At 37.0% G+C, this 24,182-nt stretch overlaps 1 protein-coding gene across 1 annotated transcript; it reads left to right on the top strand.

The window, feature by feature from the left end:
* The first annotated feature begins 423 nt into the window (after positions 1–423).
* LOC139981291 (corrinoid adenosyltransferase MMAB-like) lies at positions 424–16,832 on the top strand. Its single transcript, XM_071993549.1, has 9 exons — positions 424–583; positions 1,570–1,637; positions 2,290–2,383; positions 3,071–3,128; positions 3,757–3,829; positions 4,233–4,330; positions 4,719–4,783; positions 15,106–15,165; positions 15,881–16,832. Exons 1-9 carry the CDS (start codon positions 522–524, stop codon positions 15,984–15,986), a joined length of 684 nt encoding a protein of 227 aa, XP_071849650.1. The 5' UTR covers positions 424–521; the 3' UTR covers positions 15,987–16,832.
* The last annotated feature ends 7,350 nt before the right edge of the window (positions 16,833–24,182 follow it).

Below are 24,182 nucleotides of genomic sequence, written 5' to 3'. Positions count from 1 at the left end.
TTAGACTACCTTATATGCCACCCCATTACTAGAAATTTCCATCTAAATCCAATAAACTTGATGGAATTTGTAACTTTTACCAATCTCAGAATGGTAGATTTTGCATACTTGTTTTACTAAGTTAAGTAATCAAAAAATATTAGATAGGAAGTCTACAGTTTGTAAAGGTGAATTTCGAAATTGAAACTGGACTATTTGAAAACCTATATATAATTTTCCCATGTCCCTGTGAAAACTCAGTATCCTTGACCGCACCCCCCCCCCCCCCCCCCAAGAAAACACTAATCCGTACCACAGAACTTCATGTGATCTGTACCTTACACTGTGTGTTCTGGCCGATTATGACCAGTTTCAGGCTAGCATATGCACGTATACGGAGAATGGGAAACAGTCACCGAGGATACGACAACAAACCTTTTCGCGTAATACATCCCAACGCTGTCATATAGGTGTCGTGAGTTTGTAGAAGTTATGCGTGGTCCGTGTATGCTGTTTCAACTTTCTTACGAAGATAAATTCAGATGTCTCTATTAAATATTGCTCGCCTTACTAGGAATGTCCTCTGGCCTATTCAATTAAAAAGGTTTGATCGTGTTGTGTTTAGGTCTATCGCTATAAATGTTAAACCCCTCCTAATCAACACGACAGTGACGACACAGGCCTATACAATTACAAGCTACCACTTCTTTCTCTAGTACTAGTGAGTGCTTGTACTGTAGCTAGCCCTAGTTAACATGGATGGAATATGTGGCCTACGTAGCCGTGACCATTTAAATAAGTTTTCTCACTTTCAGGTTCAGATAATGCGAGTCATGCAATGTAAAAGGGCAAAGATTATGCAAATGCTACAAATATTTATCCAAGGCCAACTTCAAATAAGAACCCACCTGCTTATAATTGTAGTATATTGAACAGAATGACTTCAAGTAGGCCTACTGTAGTCCTGTATTACAATAATTTCTTAACATAAGTAAATATAAGTAATTCTTTATTTGGTAGGCCTATATGATATCTTATTTTTTTATTCAACTTTTGTAAATTAATTTAATCCTATGTTAACATTGCCATATAAAATAGTTGTCATGATCAGTGAATAATTTGTCCAGTAATTTATCATTAAATGCAGTACAAAATGGTCAAGTTGCTATATAAGCATAAAGATTTATAGCAGCTTTCTGCATAGGAACAATGCTATTCAATGGGACAAACAAAAAAACAATTCAGAGCCTTCAAAAATGCTCACACAAAATTTTAGCACAAAATTATTCCCTATTTGTTGCAAGTTAAGTTTCAAACATTTAATCCTGTATCTGGAAATGCTTAAAATAGCATGAACATTGAAGTAATATAGATTATACAGTTGTGTGTAACCAAGCAGACCCCTGTATACCTACTTCAATTGATGAAAATCATGTATGTTAATAGTTCCTTCCTTAAATGCCTGTTACTGAAGATTTCATTTTAAATGAAAACATTACAGTGCCAATTAAATAATACATGCTTATAGAATAAAATTTATTTACTTTCTATTGTGTTATCGATTTACCAATGATTTTATTTCATTTAAAGCTTTTCTTCTGGCAGTGGGAAAGATCAGCAAACTATGTTCAAGATATACACCAAAACAGGAGATAAGGGTAAACAGAAAGCTTCTACGGTTACATTCATATTTAAGAATCTAAGAGATACTGTGACATATTAATTATTTAAACAGGAAGATATGTAGATACATAGTTTATTTCTTATCATAAAATCTAGTAAAGATATGAGAATCTAGACACGATGTTAATAACTCACTCATGACTGGTAATAACTGAATTAGGGTAAAACACTAAAACAATGCAAAAAGGGGATTTAATTTTAGACAATAGATACCAGTGTTGTATCATGATAGAGCTTGCAAAAATTATAGATAATGTTATTAGTAGTATAGATCGATTGAGAAGCAAACCCTGAATGTTTATAAAGTGTCCTTTAGATTTAAATTTGAACTAGTCAAACCTGAGAATATTTTGTTTCTCCTTCAACCTCAACACAGAAAGATGTTAATGTGCTTGAAAAATGAACATGAGTTCCTACCAAACTGTGCCTGTCAAGTTTGTCATAGTGGAATCCCAGAAGATCTAGCACAACCAACCTATTTCTTACTTTTGTAACAAGTAATTTAAATCTTGGTTATATGAAATTACAGTCATTTAAAAAAAAGTTAGTTTTCCATTCCTTGTGCTTAAATTAAACAAAACTGAATAGCAAAAGTACTTGATGAGAGTACTCTTTCTTGTGTTTTAGGAACTTCAGCAACAATAGCTGGTGACAGGAGACCTAAAGATGATCATGTTTTTGAAGCCTTAGGGGCAACGGATGAACTGACATCTTCCATTGGGTAAGTGTTAAGCTAATACCAAGACCTGTGCATGCCATTCTGTCAGGTGTTCCAGAATCATGCAGATTCTTTCAGTTACAACAAAATCAGATGTTAACCAAGCTAGAACACACCTCAGTATTTGCATTTTAAGTTGATTTCCTATGTACACTCTTGATGTTTGGTTGTCACTTTTGCTAAACCTACTGTACAGTATAACTCCTATCTATCAGAAGAAGATTACAAATGATCAAACCGAGGCACTCTTTTAGATTTTCCTTTTTAACCAAATAAAGGTCATCAAGGGAGTAATCATAAAAAACACACAGGGACAAATTGTCTGGTCAGGCTATGGGGCAGTGTCCTAGGGCCTAGAGTACAGCCTTTTAATGGAATCTGCTATTTATTATGCTTTCATAAAAGTTTCATTCCAATATTATGGCATTGTCCATGTACAATTAGAGCAATAGTAAGCTAAATCCAAGCACCTTCTTTTCAGAAGAGGGATCAACGAGGACCACCCTAAATTTCTGGCTATGCCGATTGTGAAGGGAGCAAGATAACAGTTTTAGCCTAGAGGCTCAGATCACCTTCAGTCCACCCCATAACACATATTGAATAAATTCTTTTTTTGATGTGAGATTTGGCTGTGTGAATACATGTTGTCAGCTGGTTTCCATGGTTATCAATCATTGTTTTGTCTGACAGATTAGCCAGAGAATTCTGCAAGGATGCTAATCTTGGATTAGAAGAAGAACTTGTCAAGGTAATGAAGCAAATTTTACAAACAGAAATATGAAAGTTGCACGAAACCAAACCAAAGAACTGAAGATATTAGATTGTTGAGATCATCACCTACCTACCTTTCATCCAATATCTTATTGAAATTTAAGATTGATTGCTTGCAGTGATATCTTCATTGTAATTAGATGGGTGTTTCATAAGATGGACCATTTATGATAGCTTGTGCCAAGTGGCCCTGACATATTTAACAACGTCACTTGATGTCAAAAGTTTTAAAAAGGTTAAAAGATCAGTTCAGCAAATTTTTAAAAACTTTGCAGATTTAGTAAAAGGTTTTTTCATCACAGGAGCATCTTCACAACAAAACAACTGCTTTGTAATTCTCTGAATGCTTACCAAGAGGAGAAGGTTTGGTACTTGGTTTTCATGGATATGGTTTGAAATGAGCTTCTGTTGGTTTTTTAACCATTGGGAACTACTAAACTAAACCAACTCTCATAAATAACATGCATGAACCAGTACTGCCGAATTGGCAAAGCTAGATTTTTACATGATGGGTAGTGGTTTGATACAAGACCTTGTATATAGCAGTATATTTGAGATAATGTCAAACCTTGTCTAACAATTTTGATTGCCTCCTTTCTTGACAGATTCAATGCATAATACAAGATGCAGGTTCCAACATTGCTACCCCTAAAAGCCTGGCTGCACCAAACCAATTAAGTAAGGGATTAAATGATAAAAACTAAACATTTTACTTTCCGCAGTAAGGTATAGATGTTATTGTGCTAGGTATGTTGCATTTGAAAACGATATACTGTAAATTTCATCGGGTACCAGTAGATTGCATCCGGTACCAGAGAAAAAGTCGACACCTCATTATATGATTCAATTTGTATGAAATGAAAATGTTGTCTTTATTGATGGAAGATAGAGGTTGGGTTGGAACTTGGGCAGAAGGTTGTAAAAAAAACATGTCTTCCTTTCATGAGCACTAATGATCCAAACCATAAAGAAGAAAAACATTTGCTTTGAATGGTCTAAGGGTAAATGGTGGATGGCAGACCTTTTCCCCAATGTCATCACACACTCTATCATAATATTTCCTCTCCTCCTTCATTTTCAGGAGTAACTCAGTTTGACGGTTCCATCGTTCAAGAATTAGAAACTTGGATTGATTCTTACACTTCCGATCTCCCACCTTTGAAAAATTTCATTTTACCCGTAAGTATTTTCAGATTTTTTAGATTCTATATCAGGAATAAAAATCCCTGATGTAAATATCTCTACAGTCAAATCATTGATGAGATCTTAATTGGTTTCAATGACAACAATACGTATAAAAACATTCATTTTACAACATTATTGCCGGGAAATATGTCGGCTTTATCTGTCATAATGTAAGGTGAAACAAGTCATGTTAAGTACAAACCAACCAAGAAGTTGTATGAACACTATTTCTTGCTCATTGGGAAAACTTAGCTAAGGATCCTTGAAACCCAGGAATTACTCTAGATAGGCTTTAACTAATTGTTAAAATTAAAACTAATGGTTTAGAGTCACAAATCAGATGTATATAACTGTTTCATATTTCAATTTTGATATTTCTCAGGGAGGAGGCAAATCAAGTGCATGTCTTCATATATCTAGGTCAATATGCAGAAGAGCTGAAAGAAGGTGAGTTCAACCACTCAGGCACTGGTATTTACTCTATAAAAATTCTACTTTATGGGCCTATCACCTCGTACCCTGGTATTCAAAGTGGGGGCCTCGACCCTTTCCAGGGTCGTCAAATATTTTGGAGGATCAAAAAAAAACAAAATAGGACGAAAACAAGGAATTATTGATATTTGGTGAAAAAAGTTGAAAACTCTTAAACATAAAATTACTTCAAAATTTGCAAAATATAACTCGGGGATACCTCATCCCTGTAAACCCCTTCCCCAGGTCACATCATCTGCCGCCGGAAGTCGCCAAGATGATGAATGAGCAACTTGTGGTCACTGAGAAAAAAAAAGTTTGAATAACAGGGGTGTAGGCTGTATGGTTGTAATGGACCTTTAAACAAAACAAGTCATCCATATGCACAGACTCTACTTTCCCTGTAAGGTTGAGAACCTCTCCCTTAAATACATGATAGATATGTGAAATTACACAAGAAACATCTGCTTGGTGTATCAAAGTCCTTCTTTTATACCCAGCAGTGCCTTCTTTCAGCCCAGCATGAATAAAGGACTCAAATGCTGTTTACTGTTAACTGCTTTCAGAGGGAGCATTTATTACTTGTTTCAAATTGTTTGATTTTTTAGTTTAAACTCAAACTCTTCTGTTAATTAGCATATCTATAATATCACAAAAAGGTTTTATTTCATAATTTCCTCTTCCTTTATTTAAATAAAAAGGGAGAGGGGGTGGGGGGGTGGAGTTAACCCCAAAATAACAAGAGCCTGTCTTTAAGCATCAAATTTGAAGACATAACCCTATTACAGTTTCAGATGATCAATTTTCGTTTCAGAATATCAGTAAAATTTTATATGTATTTGAATTACTGGTCCTCTTTGGCTTCAATGTGATTCATTGTAATGTAACAATTCTATCTGGAACACACATTTTTGAGAATCAGATTGCTACAATTGTTAAGTTTACTCTTGAGTCTGCAACCTTGCAGTGAAAAGAGCTATGGTTTGCCTTATATCTTTGACCAATCGCAATCATGTGTTTGCTCAATAATCTGTTCATCGCAAAGAAAACTACTGTTAATTAGCGATGGCCTACGACCTTCATTTTGTACTTTGCTGATTGGTCGCACGTACTACGTAGGAAGAACTCTAAATCTAACTTTCTTCTTTACTTTCCTTCCAGCATAATTTTGAAAATAGTATAGGTCACCCTTGTAACAGTGAGCTATATCTTGTGCTCATCATCCATTTATGGACTTGAATAACAAACTTGAGTCAGTGGTACATTACACGTAGCCCCTGTATATCATATACCGGGTAGTTAATATGTAATAGCTCCCTCACTTTCAGATAAACTGATGCCTTGAGCCATTTCTACAGTTGAACAGATCCTGTTTTCCTAACAAATGCAGGATTTTCAATGGGCTGCTTATTTGCTATTGTGTAAAACTAAAATTTTTAGTACTGGTTTCACTAGCTGGAGATAATGTCCTTTGTTGTAACAAGTCATGGCTTTAGTCTCTTATTTTCAGGTAAAAGTAAATTGACCAGAACAAGTTTGTGAAGTTTTTCTCCTCAGAAATAGTACAGTGACTCAAGTCAATGACCCAATTTAAGTGAGGCAAATTACTGGTAAATTGGTAATACCACAAGTTTTGTTCTCAGGCTCTCGCATGCAGTCTACTGGACACAAGTAGTGTGCCCCTCCTTAAATTGATGGTGCCCCACCTTAAATTACTGGTGCCCCTCCTTAAATTGTTGGTACCCCACCTCAAATTACTGGTGCCCCTCCTTAAATTGATGGTACCCCACCTTAAATTACTGGTGCCCCTCCTTAAATTACTGGAGCCCTCCTTAAATTAATGGCGCCCCTCCTTAAATTGATGGTACCACACCTTAAACTACTGGTGCCCCTCCTTAAATTGATGATACCCTACCTTAAATTACTGGTGCCCCTCCTTAAATTACTGGTGCCCCTCCTTAAATTACTGGTGTCCCTCCTTAAATTGTTGGTACCCCACCTCAAATTACTGGTGCCCCTCCTTAAATTGATGGGACCCCTACTTAAATTACTGGTGCCCCTCCTTAAATTACTGGAGCCCTCCTTAAATTACTGGTGCCCCTCCTTAAATTGCAGGTACCCTGCCTAAAATTGCAGGTGCCCCTCCTTAAATTACTGGTGCCCCTTCAACTCAGAAGTCTTGGCTACGAGCCACTTCTTTCAGCAATTGTTTGCAAAGAAACCGTACTGCGTGTCTTGGATTTTCAACTTGCTGTAGCTGAAACATCTCACGGCTACTCAGAGAATACTTTCTATGTGTGCAAACACCCACATTTTATTATGAGGAGGTGGTAGATGTTGTCCCCCCCCCCCCCCCTCCCTCTCAATGGTGTTGGATGCCCTGCTGGTGAAAGTCTCTCTCTGGTATATCCAAAACAATAAATCATTATGTATTTTGCATAAATTGGGATGAAGCTCATATAGAAAATGTCTTTTTTAATTGTCAACTTTGATAAGTTTGTAGTTTTCTATATGTTATAATTTGTGTCAGCATGTTCTGTAACAGTAGGTATACTGTACATCTATAGAGGTTTATTTAATAAACCTCTATAGAGAATAACTGGGTGTGATGGTCATGTTTATGTCAAAGTTCATACCAGCTAGAAGAACCGTTTAATACTGAAAGCTAGAGTTTGTTAACTTATAATTACAGAGACTGTTGCAATGCTTATTATGTCACTGAAAAACAGAGAAACTCAATACATCCAATCTTCTTATGACTTTTAGGGTTAAAATTTAGAATTTGAGTTAAAACAATTGGTTGATAAGTTGAATCCTGACCTGTCCAGGGAGATTTTGGCTTATATAATTTACCCTATCATTCACTGTATGCCAGTGTGTCTACTCCAGAGACTGCCCACATATATACAAAACGGCTTGGCTTGACCCTTTCTGACATTTCAGATCATAACGGTAATGGGCTCAAATTTTCTGATTTCCAGCAATTTAATTTTAATCCATCTTTGATTTAAACAAATTAGGACAAGTCTCCCTGGAGTGGCTACTGACCAGTAGAGAGCAAATATTGACCCAGTAATTTTCAAAAGTCTACATCCTGTAAAATTTTGAAACCAATCAACTAATAAAGCGTTTTTGTTTTAGTGTCCCACATTAGCTAGGAAAATACAGTGGTATATATGACATTGTAAAGCCAATGCTAGAATATGGGATGTTAGAGGGGAATGGTGGCCGGGGGGGGGGGGGGGGGAGAAGGGTTGCTTCGGGACATGTTAAGGAGTGATATCTTTCCTTTCATAATACTCAAGTTAGATTTTGATTGAATCAGTGTGATAGTATTTTACTGGTATCATTTCTTCTGTTTTCTCATTGATATAGACATTTTTCATCTACACAGGCTTTCAACAGCAAATCAACAGTTGGTTAACAGATGTTCTCTCTCTGTTATGTTATGAAATGTCACATTTATTAAAAAATTATACTAGCCTCCTAAGAGGAGACTTCATCCACGTTTGCAGTATTTTCTGCCATACAAAACACAGTTCACAACATTAGCTTACAGTATGCCAGTGAAGTGACCTCTAGGTTTCTCTCACCCAACATTCTGCCTGTCAGCTTCATTTAATCATAATGTGGAAGATATCATTCAATATCCCACAAATGAGCTACTTTGATCAATCGTTGCCCTATCATACAATAGAGCTGGTAATTCTGTTTCGAGAATTGTATCAAGAATTTTTTTTTTTTTTTTTAAATACATTTAATAAAGTACCTGGAGTCTTGAAGTGTACTGGTAATAAGTCTCTGTATACAAATGGTACCTATATATCATTATTCAGTATATGCCATGTTCTACATAACTGACAAAAACAAATGCTGTGAAGTAATGTTCTGAGGTTAGAGATGTCAGTCCTAATTTAAGGCCTGAGAGAGAGGAAAATATATCACAAAACATAGTTCATGGCATGGTTCCCATGGGAATAGCATCGAGGCTGGATTTATTTTAGCATCGCATGTAAAAAATATAACATAATAGGGAGTTATCTTAAAATGGTTCCCCTTTTGTATTTAATGTTTTAATGAGCATTTACGGTGTGGTAGGCTTGCACAGAAGAAAAAAGGGGTTTGAAAAAATGAAAGATCTTACAAAGTATGTTTAATACAGTCAGTTGGTTTATTTCATAGACATGTATGATAAAACTTCTTTATTTTCGTTTACAGGAGAGGGGGGGGGGGTGGAGGTTGTAGGGTGAAAATTTTTCTTGGAACTACCTTGTGAAGATCTATAGAGCAATTTCTACAAAACTCCCTCTGATTGGGCGCAGTCATGAGGGTTGCATTATTTGAAAAATGGAGATCACAGACACAATATCATTATCGGATGGTTATTATTGTGGATCCACGACTTATTTCGTATAGGTTGACACTCTGCCTAAAAATGTGCAAGAAGTATGTTAACTGAAATAAAGATGTAAGACAGTTGAGTCTATATATCCCAGCTCTTCCAAATCAAACTTTTCATCAATCTTTGTTGAAACTCCCAAATGTAAGTTTGTCGGTGTCTACTGCAAAAGTATTAACAGACTTCTTCATCAACTGAAGCAATCATTTGCATTGATTTTCATACATCACGGTGATGTTATTTTTGTATTAAAAATATTCCTGTAAACTGTGCAGTATTGAAATAATGAAGAAACAAGCGCAGATTTGAAGAATTTACCAAATGACCCTTTTTTTTGGTGTGATCATTTATAATAATATGATAAAAAAGTATCTTAGGATTTAAGGAAAGTATCCAGGTTTCCTGCGCTCTCCTCAAAGTAAAGATGTCCCTGGAATCGTCCCAGTCACCTTTAGTCTTGAGAAACTAACTTTCCGTTTGCCCTAGTTACCATATAGGATGCCAGTGATTGTCGCCCAAAGGGAAACATCAAGATTTAGCCTATAGTGTTCCTTTAAGATATTACAAGTCAATATTGACTTATAAATCATAATGCCCTTTTTTCCTTCATTTAATTTTTTCAAACAAGGAAATGAAACAATAAACATCGATCTTGTCAGGAATGTCATGGCTACACCCTCAAGCCCAGGTATAATTTATGTCCAAACACCTAATGGATTCTTTCCCTGGTTATCTGTAAATGTAATTTAGTTCCAACAAAATACTCATGGGAAATGTCAAAGTTTTACTTTTTCCTATTAAATCATGCCAAAGGGGGAGTGGGGGGGGGGGAGATGGTGCTAATATCAGGTGGGGGGGAGGTTTCAACTTGTACTGTAGTATTGTACATATCTTAATGTAATGTTTCTACTCAGGTAATAGTACCTTATACTACCCTACCACTTAGTCAGAGGGTCCATGGTTACCCTCCTTCTGGCACTTAACATCACTTGTGTGGTCCACATATCAAAATGCCAGTTTTCATAATTGGAAAAATCTGGAAAATAAACAAATTGTGCAAAAGGTTGTGACGCTCATGTTTAAAACACAACATTTTTGACTGGTAGAGTTGTCGGTTGTTGTGCACCAAGAAAAGAATGTATATATAAAGATAAATATGTTTCTGACAAGATTTATATTTTGTTGAATATATTTTCAGCAGGTGTTAGGTAAAATAAAGCTATAGTATGACTGTTTATTATCATTGATTGCCATAAAATAAGGCGGCCTGCAGTTGCAGCAAGCAGTAATGCATCCACACATCTCATGAAGGGGGGTATAGTTTCCACAATTTGTCATAAGTGACTTCCAGGGAAGGTGGTAACAGGCACCCCTGTAAGAACGACCTCTGTGGTAGGGATGCACTGGATATCTGGTTCGGCCGGACTATCCAGCCGGATAGTGAGGAATTATCTGGTTCCGGCCGGATATTTTTCAAAATCCGGCCGGATCTTTTTCAAAATCTGGCCTGAATTATTCCTTAAAAAGGTGTTGGTATTAACTTATATTAATGTAAACTATTTCCAAAAATTAATAAAAACATTCAAAGTAAGGAAAAATTAGGTTTAACATGTGTAATTTAATTTTCTCAATGGTCTGACCCACTGTTTCTAAAGATCAACCAAAATAATACAACTACTGTAATAATATGAAGCTATATACAACAAATACAGTTTGCAGTGAAATCATTTCTTGCAGCCTTCATCAGTTTAATATTGTGCAGTTAAATTAGACCATTCATATACTTATCAGTCAAAATACTGTTCCATTGAATCTTTACTTTCCCATTATTGTTGGCATTCTCTTGGATATCTCTTGTCACCATGGAAGTTCCTAAAAGTTCATGAAAAACCTAAATCATTAAGTGTTTTAATGAACATTCAATTCCATTTTAAAGGATAGATAAAAGATAGATAAGAAGAAGTTTCTTCCACTTCTGGAAAGATACAATGCTTTTTATTTTTTATTTTACAGATAATATTGCAGTGTAAAAATTTGTTACCAAATAATGAATAATAAAAGACAATTCTAAATCCAGATAGTAGTGTTATTACAACAATTAAATAATCTTTTTATTCAGTATAAAGTATGAGATTTGTGAAATGTAGCTTCCCGTTTTAAAACAAACTTCATAGGTACAGTAGTATGCAGTAGTTTTCCGCAAACAAATTTACATACTGTACTGTATCAAGCTTGTCAACAATTATATTGTAGTTATTTTATTAAAGAATGTACTGTAGATTACACCACTTCAAGTCATATTTAATCTCATAAATGGGGTCTTAATTTCACCTTCTTTATAATATGCGTATACCTCACCTAAGATTTGCTCCTTGTTTCATACTTCTACTTCTTATTAATGATTTTCTTTTGTGTAATGAAAAAATCCGGTTCCGGCCGGATTTCATGTACTATCTGGCAAAATCCGGTTCTGGCCGGATCCAAAAATTTGGATCCGGTGCATCCCTACTCTGTGGACTTCAAAATCATGTATGCAGAGGCAAGAGAAGTTTTTGATCTCATCTCAAAGAGGATAATTCATACAACATTATTTATCTTAAACTTTTTCAGACTTGGTTGCATTAGTAATATTGTAACTTCTCTTGCCATCAAATGCACTTGAACAGTATCTTTATTGGTGGTTTGATTTTTAGGTTAAGTCTTTTTGTAATAAACTGCATTAATACACACCTACCACGTGCTCTAGATTTACCTACCCGAGTCTCGCAAGACCCCCAATACTTGGTGGGGGGGGGTAGGGGATAGCTTTGGCACCAATAATTTCACCATACTGTTTATGCAGTTAGTTTGACACTTAAAATTGGACTACTGCCTTCCTACCTCGTCAGGGTTCTTGATTCAGATCTGATCAAACAGAGGTGGGTGGCGGTGGGGGGTGGGAGGAGGTTCTTGGAGGATGGTACCATTTTTGGGGGGGGGGTGAGCAGTGGAACATGTGACACTGATTTCAGGGCCCAAACTTCAAAAACAAAATGAACTCCAGTACTACAAATTTCTGTTTCTGGGTACTTTTTAGTTATTACACAGAAGATTAATGTTTCAAGGAAAAGTGGCAATTTGAAATAGTAGAGTACCTTCTTATTAGGAATACATAAGAATAACAATTGGACACATTCTGAAGTACAAAAGTTGACAAAAAAGCCTTCCTTTTAATTCATTATCAAGAACGACACTTCTTATTCTAATATTACAAGAAACACTTTTCATAAAAGGAGGTTGCACAGAGGTGGGATGCACTTGCCCCTGCATACCCTCCCTCAATCTCCCCACACCCCCCCCCCCCCCTTCCCCTCTCTCTCCAGCTCCACTGCCTCTGACCCTGAGCAGAGAGACATCGAAATATTTTAAACCACTTAATATAAACTTGTATGAAATATGCAAAAACAAGTTTGTGACCTCTTGGCATTACCCTGTAAACATGTGACTTGTGTCCCCCCATACCAACCCAGCTGCCTAACAAGTAGTCCGATATTAAAGCAGCATTTTGCGTCCTTTTCTATGATATTTCTCAACCTCACTGACTCCACTATGCCATAACGACATACATAACTAGCTTATCTATTAAAATCTTACTTCAAATGGTGGCATAAAAGTCGAAAAATTTGCAACTTTCAACTTTGTTGTTCTCCAAGATATTTTCCGTTGGGATGCCAATAAACCTTGCCCATAATATGAATATTTAAACACTACGAACGTCATTGACCAATACGTAATACAACACCAAGCTTGATTTGTGTACAGTCTATATGGCAGTTGTACCAGGGAGTTCCATAACATCTCCCTGGTTGTACCAATGCAAAGTCTTGAATCTGTTTTAGCAATGGCTCATGACTAAACCTGCATCTCTGATTGGTTGAATTCAAACTAGTGGGTTTGGGGGAACTGTATGCGATTAATTTTAAATGTGGAATTTTGTCGTGGACGCCTTTCTCATTATCTGCAAATATCCTTAATTACTCGCCAATTAACGATGTTGGCAGGGAAAAACTTGGCTGATATCTTAGTTTGCTGTTTTGTGATTGATATATGTAAAAAACTCGATGGACATGTCAAAAAAGTAGAAAACGGCGACCAAACGCAAAATGCTGCTTTAAAGCCAATAAAATACTGCCTAATTGTTTTCACATTGGCGTCCCGTCCTCGACCCTTGGGATCAATCGAGAATACTAATAAGTTATTTACTAGTCCTGTCATTGGTGATAATGCACCATCAAAAATTATAGTTTATATTAGTTCAAAGCGATTAAAAGATATCAGAATTCTCCGAATACCAGGGATTCTTCGTACCAGCTGAGAGATTACTCCAGCAAACTGTTTTTTTTCTGGTCTATTATTAGGTCAAAGACTTACCATCTGGTTTTGACCCCCTTTTTCTGACTTGAGCACTAAGGGATGACCAAGATTATACCATCAAAATCTGCTAAAGTGCAGGAAATGCCAGTTTCACTCTATGCAAGCTTTTAGCCAGAGCTGGAAGTGAAGAGAGGTGGTGAAAGATATTCTCGACCGGGACAGTCATCTTCTGTGGCCAAGAGAAGGGGCAAATTGTGTCTTTTTCTACATTCGTCATGAGCTAATTATTAATTTGATCTCAATTTCTGAGAAGAAACAGAAAAATGCTTAAGCCTTCCCTAATCCTCTTTTTGGGCAATTTTTGGGAATTAACCTAAACCATGGCCACCATGGCTTTAGCAAATAGACAGCTGGACCATGAAGAGAACATGTAACAAAAACTTGGAATTTGAAATTGGAGAAAGAAAATGCACATGGCTAGACTTAAGCCTGTGATGCCGTCTTGATGCATCTCGTACCAGCTGAGCAGTGGCGGAGCGTCCATACAGTCAGGGGGGCGGATGCACCCTCTGACGGACTCAAATGAACTGCTGGCGCCCTTTTCAGCTATTTATAACTTTTTACTTAATCACGATTATTGACTTTCTATTGCGCTCTCATCTACCTATTGACATTTGTCACATTTTGTTGGCGATGACACCTATTTATTCTCGTTTATCTGCAAATTAGCAAGGCCTGGAAGGGTAATTTCCGGCGATCTAGGGAGTATCTTTACTCAAAAAATGTCTGTACACTCCGCGCCAACCTGTGGTGGCGCTCTGCTTAGATAGTGTCGAAAGCACCCCTACAGACCATCCTTGACCCCCCTGACCAATACCCCTAGCTCCGCCACTGCAGCTTAGGTAACATTTTAAGAAGGTGCATTGAGAGGCAGGGGCGGACATTCATCATATTTTAAGTGGGGGGGGAGGGGTGTCGATGGATTTGGAGAACGACTACTTTGTTTAGGGGCCGAGTGCAGTGACTCGCCAAGCATCGTTGTGAAGTATAAACCAACGTAGGGGAGGGTGTGTTTCTGAAGCAGATAGCATATTGTTTGTACAATATTACCATAATCTTAGAAATTATGTGTAAGCACTGGAGAAACAGAGAGTACAGTCTTGTTTTTGTCTTCTTCATTTTGCTTGATTACTCTCACGGTATTGGGTATATTTCATGGGTGTAAGACCATGCTGTTTGGCTTTCAATACTGTACACAACACGCTGATAGTAAGTGAAGGAGGATTCCTCAACCAAGGATGTAAAAGATGCCACCATTTTACACATTGCACTCTCAGTCACAAAAAAGAAAAAGAAAAATTCACGGAGAAGTGTCTGCCCATAAGACCCCTCCCCTAGGCCACAACTTTTACACCAATGGACCCTCTGCTTCCCAGTTTTAGGCTTAAGCCATTACAAATAAAAATCATATTCACTTCCTTGGTGTATACTGCAGATGCCTGTTATCGTTTTTTTTCCCTCTCCCTTTTGTCTTTCTTTCTGACAGGATTTCACCACTCATCAGAGATGATGAAATTGACCCGGAAGTAGGAAAATTTTTGAACAGGTAAAAGACAGTTATTAAGCACTTAGTGAACCAGTGAACATTAGAAAATGATGCAATTACATCACAGACACTGTGTCCAGTTTTGTAATTTATAACCAATTTCAAATATGGCAATCAACAGTAGTATTTCTTTTGGTGTCTTCAATGGTAAATTTACGCATTGTATAGCATGGGTAAGTGCAGTGATTTATAGCTAGATACAAATAGCTTTATCCTCATTGCCAATATATGTATTATTCTCGATATGTTATAAATAATGAAGATAACAAGAAATAACTGGTCAATGGTTTCTTGTGTCTATTAGCCGGATTTGACACAAATCACGAGATATGGAAGACATGTGAAGTTGTAATAATAATACTCATAGGCTTGGTATATCAGTCGTTTACTTATTCTACTCCACAATATGTACGTCAGTACCTTTTGTTTACTGGGTTGCCTAGTCACCAGCAAGAAGGGTGAATCAGATGTAACAAATTATGAACTCGAGCCCTACAAACAGAGTAGTAGTCAGATGAGCAGCTGCTTTGTATTAAAACTTGATTTTCCAAGTAAAGAAAGTTCTTGCATATATATCATGCCTTTTGCATGTTTGGTGCATAAGACATCGACAGCTAAAAAAATTTCCAATTGTAATAACGTAGTTAAAATTCAACTTAATGAAAGTAGCCTTTTGATTTTGATCAATAACTACATATATATCTCCCGTCAACAGGTTAAGTGATTACTTATTCACTGTAGCAAGATATGCAGCTCATAAGGAAGGCCGGGACGAAACTATTTATCGGAGAGTCAGAAGGAGACGAGATGCAGAGACATGAAGATTTAATAGGGTGGATGTATCAAAGAGAAAGATGAACCCAAAGGACTGGACGATTGACCATCTCATTTGTTAGCTGACTAAAGGAATAGTCTGGGATAAGATGAACCCGTGACATCATTAAGAAGCTTGGTACAAAGAGGAGAAATGTTTATTCTTATAACAACCAATCGGTACCATATATTTAATAATAATAATAATAATAATAAATGAGAGTTATATAGCACCAAATCAGTAAACAAAAGTCACTTTACAAAGAAAGTAAATTAATTTACAAAAGAACAAGTGAAAAATGGGTCTTAAGTAGACCCTTTTGAAAGTAGAAAGTTTATAGCATGCTCTTATGTGATCTGGTAACTTGTTCCAGAGATAAGACCCAGAGTATTCGAAGCTTCTGTAACCATAGGTCTTCAAGCATGGTTTAGGAACAGTTAAATACAGTTTGTTGGAGGAACGAAGTGTGCGAGTTGGAATATAAGGCAAGAGAAGTTGTGAGAGGTATACAGGCCGTTCCAGATGATGAGCACAAAAGGTGAGAAGAAGTAGTTTATACTGAATTCTGTAGCTGATAGGGAGCCAATGAAGTTCCTTCAGAAGTGGAGTGGTTCGGCATTTTCTTCCTTTCCTTTTCACAATAGGGGCAGGGGTGTTTTGGATCTTTTGAAGATTCTGGATGGTTGAATCAGGAAGGCCGAATAAAAGTGAATTTAGAAAGTTAAGCTTTGATGTCACAAACGCATGGACCAGTATCTCACAAGTCTTATTATTTAACAAACTACAAATATCTACCAATTTTCGTTCGGTACTCAACGATCGCTCTTGTACATTAAATATGAACAAACATTAATGTGAGTCATTTATCTCCATTGTTTTTGTGTCTCTGTGATAGGATGTGAAAAATGAAGTGCCAAGTATATATATATATATATATATATATATATATATATATATATTTATATTTATATATATATATATATATATATATATATATACATATATATATATATATATATATATATATATATACATATATATATATATATATATATAAATATATATATATATATATATATATATATATATATATATATATATATATATATATATATATATATATATATATATATATAAATATGACCGACCATGATGTACTCAAATATATTGGTGGAACCAGGTTTATGAAATGCAATTTGTTCTTTTTGTGGGGGGTGGGGGTGTGGGGGAAGGGGAATATTAGTTAATGTTTGAATAAAGAGGTGAAAACTAAATTTTCCGTAACTACAGGAATTCTGCAATGTGACAAAGTCCGCCCTTCCTCTGTAACTTGTAGAATGGTAGTAGGCCGAATGATCCACACGCAAGTAGGAACTGACAGAAGCCAATTGTGAATTGTATAGTTTCATGGGTAAGCCTCTCAGCTGATCAAACTTGTGTGTGCGAGGAAGGCACCCCCCAGGGGGGGTAGCCTTCCTCTCTCTCCACCTACCCTGTGCGCACTTTCTCTCGTTCCATTTCGAATTATTTTTTTTATTTTGGACGTAGTCCAATTCACAACCTAAATTTATTTACTTCCAGGAAAAAAGGAAAGATTTGAAAAATGTCATATGATCAACAACAAAAAAGAAAGAAGAAAAATGATATTTGTGTTTTATTTCCAGGATGTCAGTGCTTGCTATGGGCATTACCGATCTGAGTCATACATCGCAGCCCGTCAGGCAAAGTAAAATTTTGTTAAAATAGTTTTTTCATGACTCGATGACAAAACCGTCAGACCTTTTGTTATTGATAGTTGACCTTCGTAGTACGGTTTGTGTGGGGTCTGTCAGATACTTCATAACAGTTACATCAATCATATTTTTGTTTTAAAACCATCGAAGAAGTAGTACTTCACGAGAAATTCTTGATGTTATTTTTATGGATCTTTGCGCCTGTACTCTTCAAGGTGTAATATCCCTATACCGTTGGTTCACTGAAACAAGTAAGTACCCCTGTTAACATATTTACACCTTTTACTGTGAAAACTATTGGCGTCTTTCGAAGTACCGATGCCCTGTGCCTCGCGGGCAGTAAAAGAAGAACTGTGGTGTATATAGATGAGCTTTGGTTCCTTAGAAAACTGATTTGATGGTTACATCTTTGTGATCTTGTCTTTATATTTTTTATATTATATTTATAGTTTTATGGGAAACACGAGATTGGGCGAGGAGACACATGATACTGTCATATAATTGATAGGAGAGCAATCATGTTTGTGTGAGGTCTGTCAGTTCTTCACAACAACATCATCAATCACATCTTTCCTTCAGTGACGTCATAACAGTAACTTTATGATGAAGAATTTTAAGTTTTTGTCGTGTCTGAAGGACCAGAACGGTTTACTATAACATATCATCTGACTTTTCGGTGGCTTGGTTAACTGGTTTTCTTGCTCAGTGTATAGTAGTGTAACAGTTTGAAGTTCATCTGCGATTTTTTGCCCAAATTATGATTAGACTTAAATTTTAAGAGAAATTAGTTATGACTTTAATGCGGTTTATTGATTCACTGATCTTCGTGTATCTGCTAGGGTTTCAACATTTAATCAGAATTCCTACCGGTAGCTATCTAATTGCCCAGCAAACGCAAAAAAAGGTTTTAAAACGTTATTAAAACGTTTCGTCTTTTGTTTTGACAACGTTCTTTGTATTGTAATAAATATGTCAGGAAAACGTTGTCAGGCTATTATTTCAAAACATTTTTTCGTTAAAACATTAATATAACATTAATATCTCATAAAAACGTTATGCCGACGTTTTATAACACCACATTTAACGTTATAAGAACATATTTTAGAGGCTCTTTTAAAAATGTTATGATAACGTTTTGTGCTTGCTGCCGACTTTGAGGATACTTAGTATGTTCTAGGCGTATCTGAACGGGTTCTTTGCTCTCTTTGTTCGGAGGTGGGGTTGAGGGCTGGTGAACGACATCATAACAGAGTCCGTCATTTGATACCGCAGCAACTTAGTTTCAACGACACATACCAATAATTTTTGAATTGTAGTTTCTGAAGGAGCAAATAATGTTATATTTTATGTTCTTTAAAATCAGCTGGCCATCGGATATTCCGGCTTCCTCCGTCCCATGTTTACGTTTCCACTCCTCTCGTTTTGGTTCCCATCCACCCCCTGATTCACCCTCTGGCTACACAACTAGTCAGTCTAGTCAGTATAGCATATTAGCACTATATAGGCCTATCGTGCTCATTCGAACGTATAAACATATAACCCTATATTTTGGAATCTATTTTCGTCACATTAACCCGCCAAATTGCAGGGGGCGTTTGTGGTAATAAACATGTTTTCTAATGCAGTTTAATGTCGTTTCTTGTTGGGAGTTTTTGTGATGACAAGTTCAACTCGCTTTGGGTGAAATTACTCTACAAGAAGTTCTGCGAAGTTTTTTCTTTAATAAAACGCATTTTTTAGCGACGATCACTTTTTATTTAAGTCGGCTGCACTTGGAGTTGGGTTGTCTTTTTGACCAAGCCATGCAATATTTACACGTAGGCTTAACTAGATATCCCGAGAACTGAATATAATCAGTTGGCTGCCCCTTTAATCGTTAACGTTCAAGTTATTTACCATTAAATAATATGCCAATTTTTCTTCTTTTTCCTTTATACCCCCAAAATATTTTTAAAAGAATGTACACATAAACTCCAAAACAAAGTCTTCGCGAGTCCGTCCATCCGTTCAGTCTTTTAAAGTCAAACAAGCTTGAGTTATTTATCTTCCTCAAGTAACCACGTTCTTCCGTCATATTGCCCAAGTTGTTCAACAGTGACCTTTTCGACGTGCGTAATAAATCAAATAACCACAGCAATGTAGTTTGCATTCGTCCGTATCATATAATATGATCTTGATAGCTTAGGCTGTCATATTTTGGTATGAAATTATTCGTTAGGCAAACATCTTGGGTGGTGACGAAAGATTTGTCGAGACAGGTAAATCAGGCTATCCTACCATTGATTATTATGCACTAAAATTCTAACCACATCATCATGGATTTCACAACGAAGTCACAAATCATGGAACAATTGAACTGTCCTCGTAATGTACCGAGCTTGTATTTGACTGGAGTGCTATCTCAGTCTGCTGTCATATCAGAAAATGGCAGCAACTTCATTTGTGTCCACATGGCAAGACCGGGAATACTGAAGAAAATGCATATGCTCGTAAAGGAATTGGTAAACTCTGTAGTCCTTTTCAGAAATGCAGGAACTTTCGCTTGCTCCAATGGGTTTCTCCGAACTATAACACCAAAGACAGGAAGATTATAGTCTTTTCAAGGCGATGCATGCATACAGGGAGGGGATCAGTAGGGCGCAATTGCTCATAATCATTTCACCGCAATGATTTTCACTCGGGTGTGGTACCACCATTGGCGTTCAACACCACTGAATATCTATCTCCTGCCCCCCCCCTTCCTCAATTCTGAACCCTGTATCGGGGTCCCTTTGCTACCCCGTCTAGAAATTGTTGGTTGCTTCAGTCAAGCTTGTACTTGTACCATTAGCTTGGATATTTTGACATAAGATTGCATATTTCTGTCATAAGCTTGTATATTCTATCATAAGCTTGCATATTCTCTCATAAGTTTGAATGCTTTGCGATAAGTTGCATATTTTTTGGCCGTAAGATTGCATATTCTGCCATTGTTACTTACACCCTCTCCCATGCTATCAATTTCCACAGACAAATAGAATGTAGCATCATGCATTGATCTACCTTCATGGACTCTTCTTACTACATTTGTCTACATTCTTACATTTTGATTAATGATGTCGACTGCAACATATACAGTTGTTTAAGGGGTTAAAGCTGTCAGCCTGAACGTGGGCGTGTTTGACGTACGCTAATCTGATGAACATAATATGTCAACAGGAACTAACAGATACCAATCCTATACTTCATACTTCATACATGGATACACTTTTTTCCATGCAATAAGCATGCAATTAGCAGATCAGATACGTGCTTTCTTCAGGGGGCTCACAAGATCAAGGCCCAAGGGAACACTACGTGAACACTTCCAGGAAAGACATATCCTAGCAACTAATCTATATTTCGGGTGTGGTCTGCAAACCTTGATAATGGGGTTAGGAGGGGGGGGGGGACTGGAAAGAAGTTTTGACCCTATATGGTCTCCAGGGGGACTCCAGAGGGAACTTACTCCGGCATCGCATGTTGAGTTCTGAAAGCCTTTGGCCGTTGGTACAGAGACTACATTTGCATTCATTTAATGTTAAATTTGAAAGTAAATTTTTGATCTGATATCACAAGAGCAGGATTATCAACAGATCTCATAATTCACACGTGGATACTTTTCTATCGTACTGGTACACTGGTGTACTGATGCTTTTTTGTGTTGGGTGTATGTAATGTTATTGAATATGCATTCACATGTACGTGTGCAAACGATGCACTACATTATATAATCTGCACCTGTATGCTAATGAGCTGTGTATTTGCATATTGATATATAAGTTAAAGCATGCCGTCTGCTCGTCCTTGTTCACCCTGTCTCTCCATCTGTCAACAAGTAACCTTGGACATATCGTCCTATATATCTGTCCTGTACAGCATGATGTAACGCAATAAATAATAACATGTTATATGTTAATACTCTACGTCGACTGTGTTCTACTTGATTGTTTGAAAGAACTCATATACCTAAACAAGGAAACATGACAGTGTATCGGTCAAGGTTCATTTCCGGTCAACATAGGTCAAATTCGAAGACTATGGAAAACGTGATAACTTAACAAGCATAACGTCGTATTTTATATACTTGTCAAACAATGTCCCATCAGCCACCTCTCACTTAAAGTAAAATACAGATACAGCCAAAAAAATGAAACAAGAAAAAGATAACAGGCCTGAAACCCTCTCGTCTGTTCAGTTGACAGTGGATATTCCTCTCCACGAACACCCAGGTTTGTTTGTCAAACACAACTTATTTTCAGCCCCAGGATATTTCAAAACAGAGAAAGTTGTATTGTCAACCAGCACGGATTGTCATAAACACATTTCACAGCAATTGACAATTGAACTTTAAGAAAGCCATTGGGAGGCGATGTTTTAAAACTTGTCAACAATTTGAAGCATTGACAATCTTTCAAGAAGAGAAGACTCTCACATGTACTGGCTTCATCATGGAAACAACATATACTGGAGTCTAAGATGATTGCTGGTATCATATAAGTGGTTATTGGTTTGAATATGGCGTCTCTAAAAGGCGGCTCCCGCCTTGGTTTGTTTGGCCGGTACTGGCCGGGTGTAAGGGTACTGCAAAGTGTCGCTGCATTGGCTCTTTCAGCATCAAGAATGGGTATTTGTCTTTTCCGGAGGAAGTGAATTATTCAAAATTCTGTAGCAGACTTTAAATAGTTAATGTGCAATTTCAGTCCCCTTTGGGCGGGTTGGGGGGGGGGGGGAGGTTGTAGCAAAGGACTAACAAAGACAACACGTCTGCTGGTTATCTTGGTTATTTCCCTTTATGAACATATTAGGTGAACATGCACAGTGCCTGTGCGTTTTGCTTCGCTAAATTTCTCTTGAATCCACAAGTAATGCAAGCACAAACTCCAAATCGTTTTAATGGACACCAGTAAAAAGCGGAATGCTCGCGCTGTTAGCCTATAAAATCTCTTGTTGCTAAGCAAAAGAATGGAAGAGTTAAGAAAGAGACGCTTCATTTCTCTCTGTCGGTTATCTTAAATTGCATGGTCACTCCAGCTGGTCAAACTTTGCAGGCGATGAAGAGATCATCACGCCGCCCTCCTTGATTAGTGGTGAAGCATTAAATTCACCCCTGCAGCTTCTCATTGCAGCTATTAAAGACAAACAGTAGAGTGTCCCACAGTGAGTATACAGCAAAGAAATACGTAGTATAGTTGGCTACTCCCATACATAACCCTTACAGTGAGTGATCTATCCTATACTGTCATATTTAATGCCTTTCTTCTCACAGAAACTTATTTAGGCATAAATGACTTTAATCTTTGCAATTGTCAAGTCGAAGAAAGTTTCTGAATTTATACACCAGGTAGCAACATAACCATAGAAACTCCGATTGACAATGATTACATATTTCATATAGTAGCTGATGGTTGGTCGCCTTGGCAACTTGGCTGGTGCACATATACAGATATTACCACATGGCGCTATTAGATCAATTCTTCATAAGTGTTGATTATTACGTTTTCAAGAATTAGAAGCTGTATAGCTGCACGCATCCCTGTGCAAAGTGTTACTGAGATACACGAGTATTCTTTCTAGATTGCTGTCATACTACGTTCAATCTGTTTGGTTCAATGGATACACAATAATGATCGTCACATTTCTGTTGGCAGGGTACGTATTGAAAGTTGCGCAAATTAGCCTATACCGGTATAAGAAATTGTCAAAATTGATTTTAATCCTGAATAATGATGGTTCCCATTTTTGGTATGACGATAAATAAGTGTAACTGAAGGGAAAACTATAGTGAATGACTCATTTAGTTTCTGTGAGTCACCACAGACAATAAAGTGACAACTAGATGTGGAGTAATTCCTGCATGTACATACAACTGACGGCGCGCAGTGGGCGGTGTGCATGGTAAAGAGGAACATGATTGAACTTTTACGAAGCATGTTTGTCGATTTGCTTTTATGGGTTCAAGTAGAGGATGGGGGGGGGGGGGTCGGGATATCAGGTACTTAGACTATAATAGGATTGAGAATATATAAGACAAACAAAACAATTGCTGCAAGTGCGGTTGTAATGTATTAACGTGTTTATGCTAACATGGCCTTGGCGAAATGATGCCGGGGGTAAGCAGTAAGGGGGGAGTGGGGATGGGGGGGGGGGGGGTACCAGTCAGTCGTTGAGAATGAGGTCCTGCATGAGCTAGACGATTTAACCTACTTCCATATTCAGACCATTTTAAGCCCAGTAACTCAACAGTATTTTAATTTATGTTGACAATTGGTATCAAATCTTGCTTGCATGTTGAACCGTGAAATTTATTCAACGCGTTGTTATTTCCCCCAAGTAAACTATAAGACTGATAAACGATGGGCAAATTTGTAAGATATAAAGCTATTGTGAATGGTACGTATCACTTTAATTTTCGATCGGTTAAGTGTATCATTATTGTTGCCCTACTTTAC

Source organism: Apostichopus japonicus, chromosome 15 (assembly GCF_037975245.1).
Source record: "Apostichopus japonicus isolate 1M-3 chromosome 15, ASM3797524v1, whole genome shotgun sequence".
Classification (NCBI taxonomy): Eukaryota; Metazoa; Echinodermata; class Holothuroidea; order Aspidochirotida; family Stichopodidae; genus Apostichopus; species Apostichopus japonicus.
Note: the sequence above shows the minus strand (reverse complement) of the source record. Positions and strands in the feature narration are given on the sequence as shown.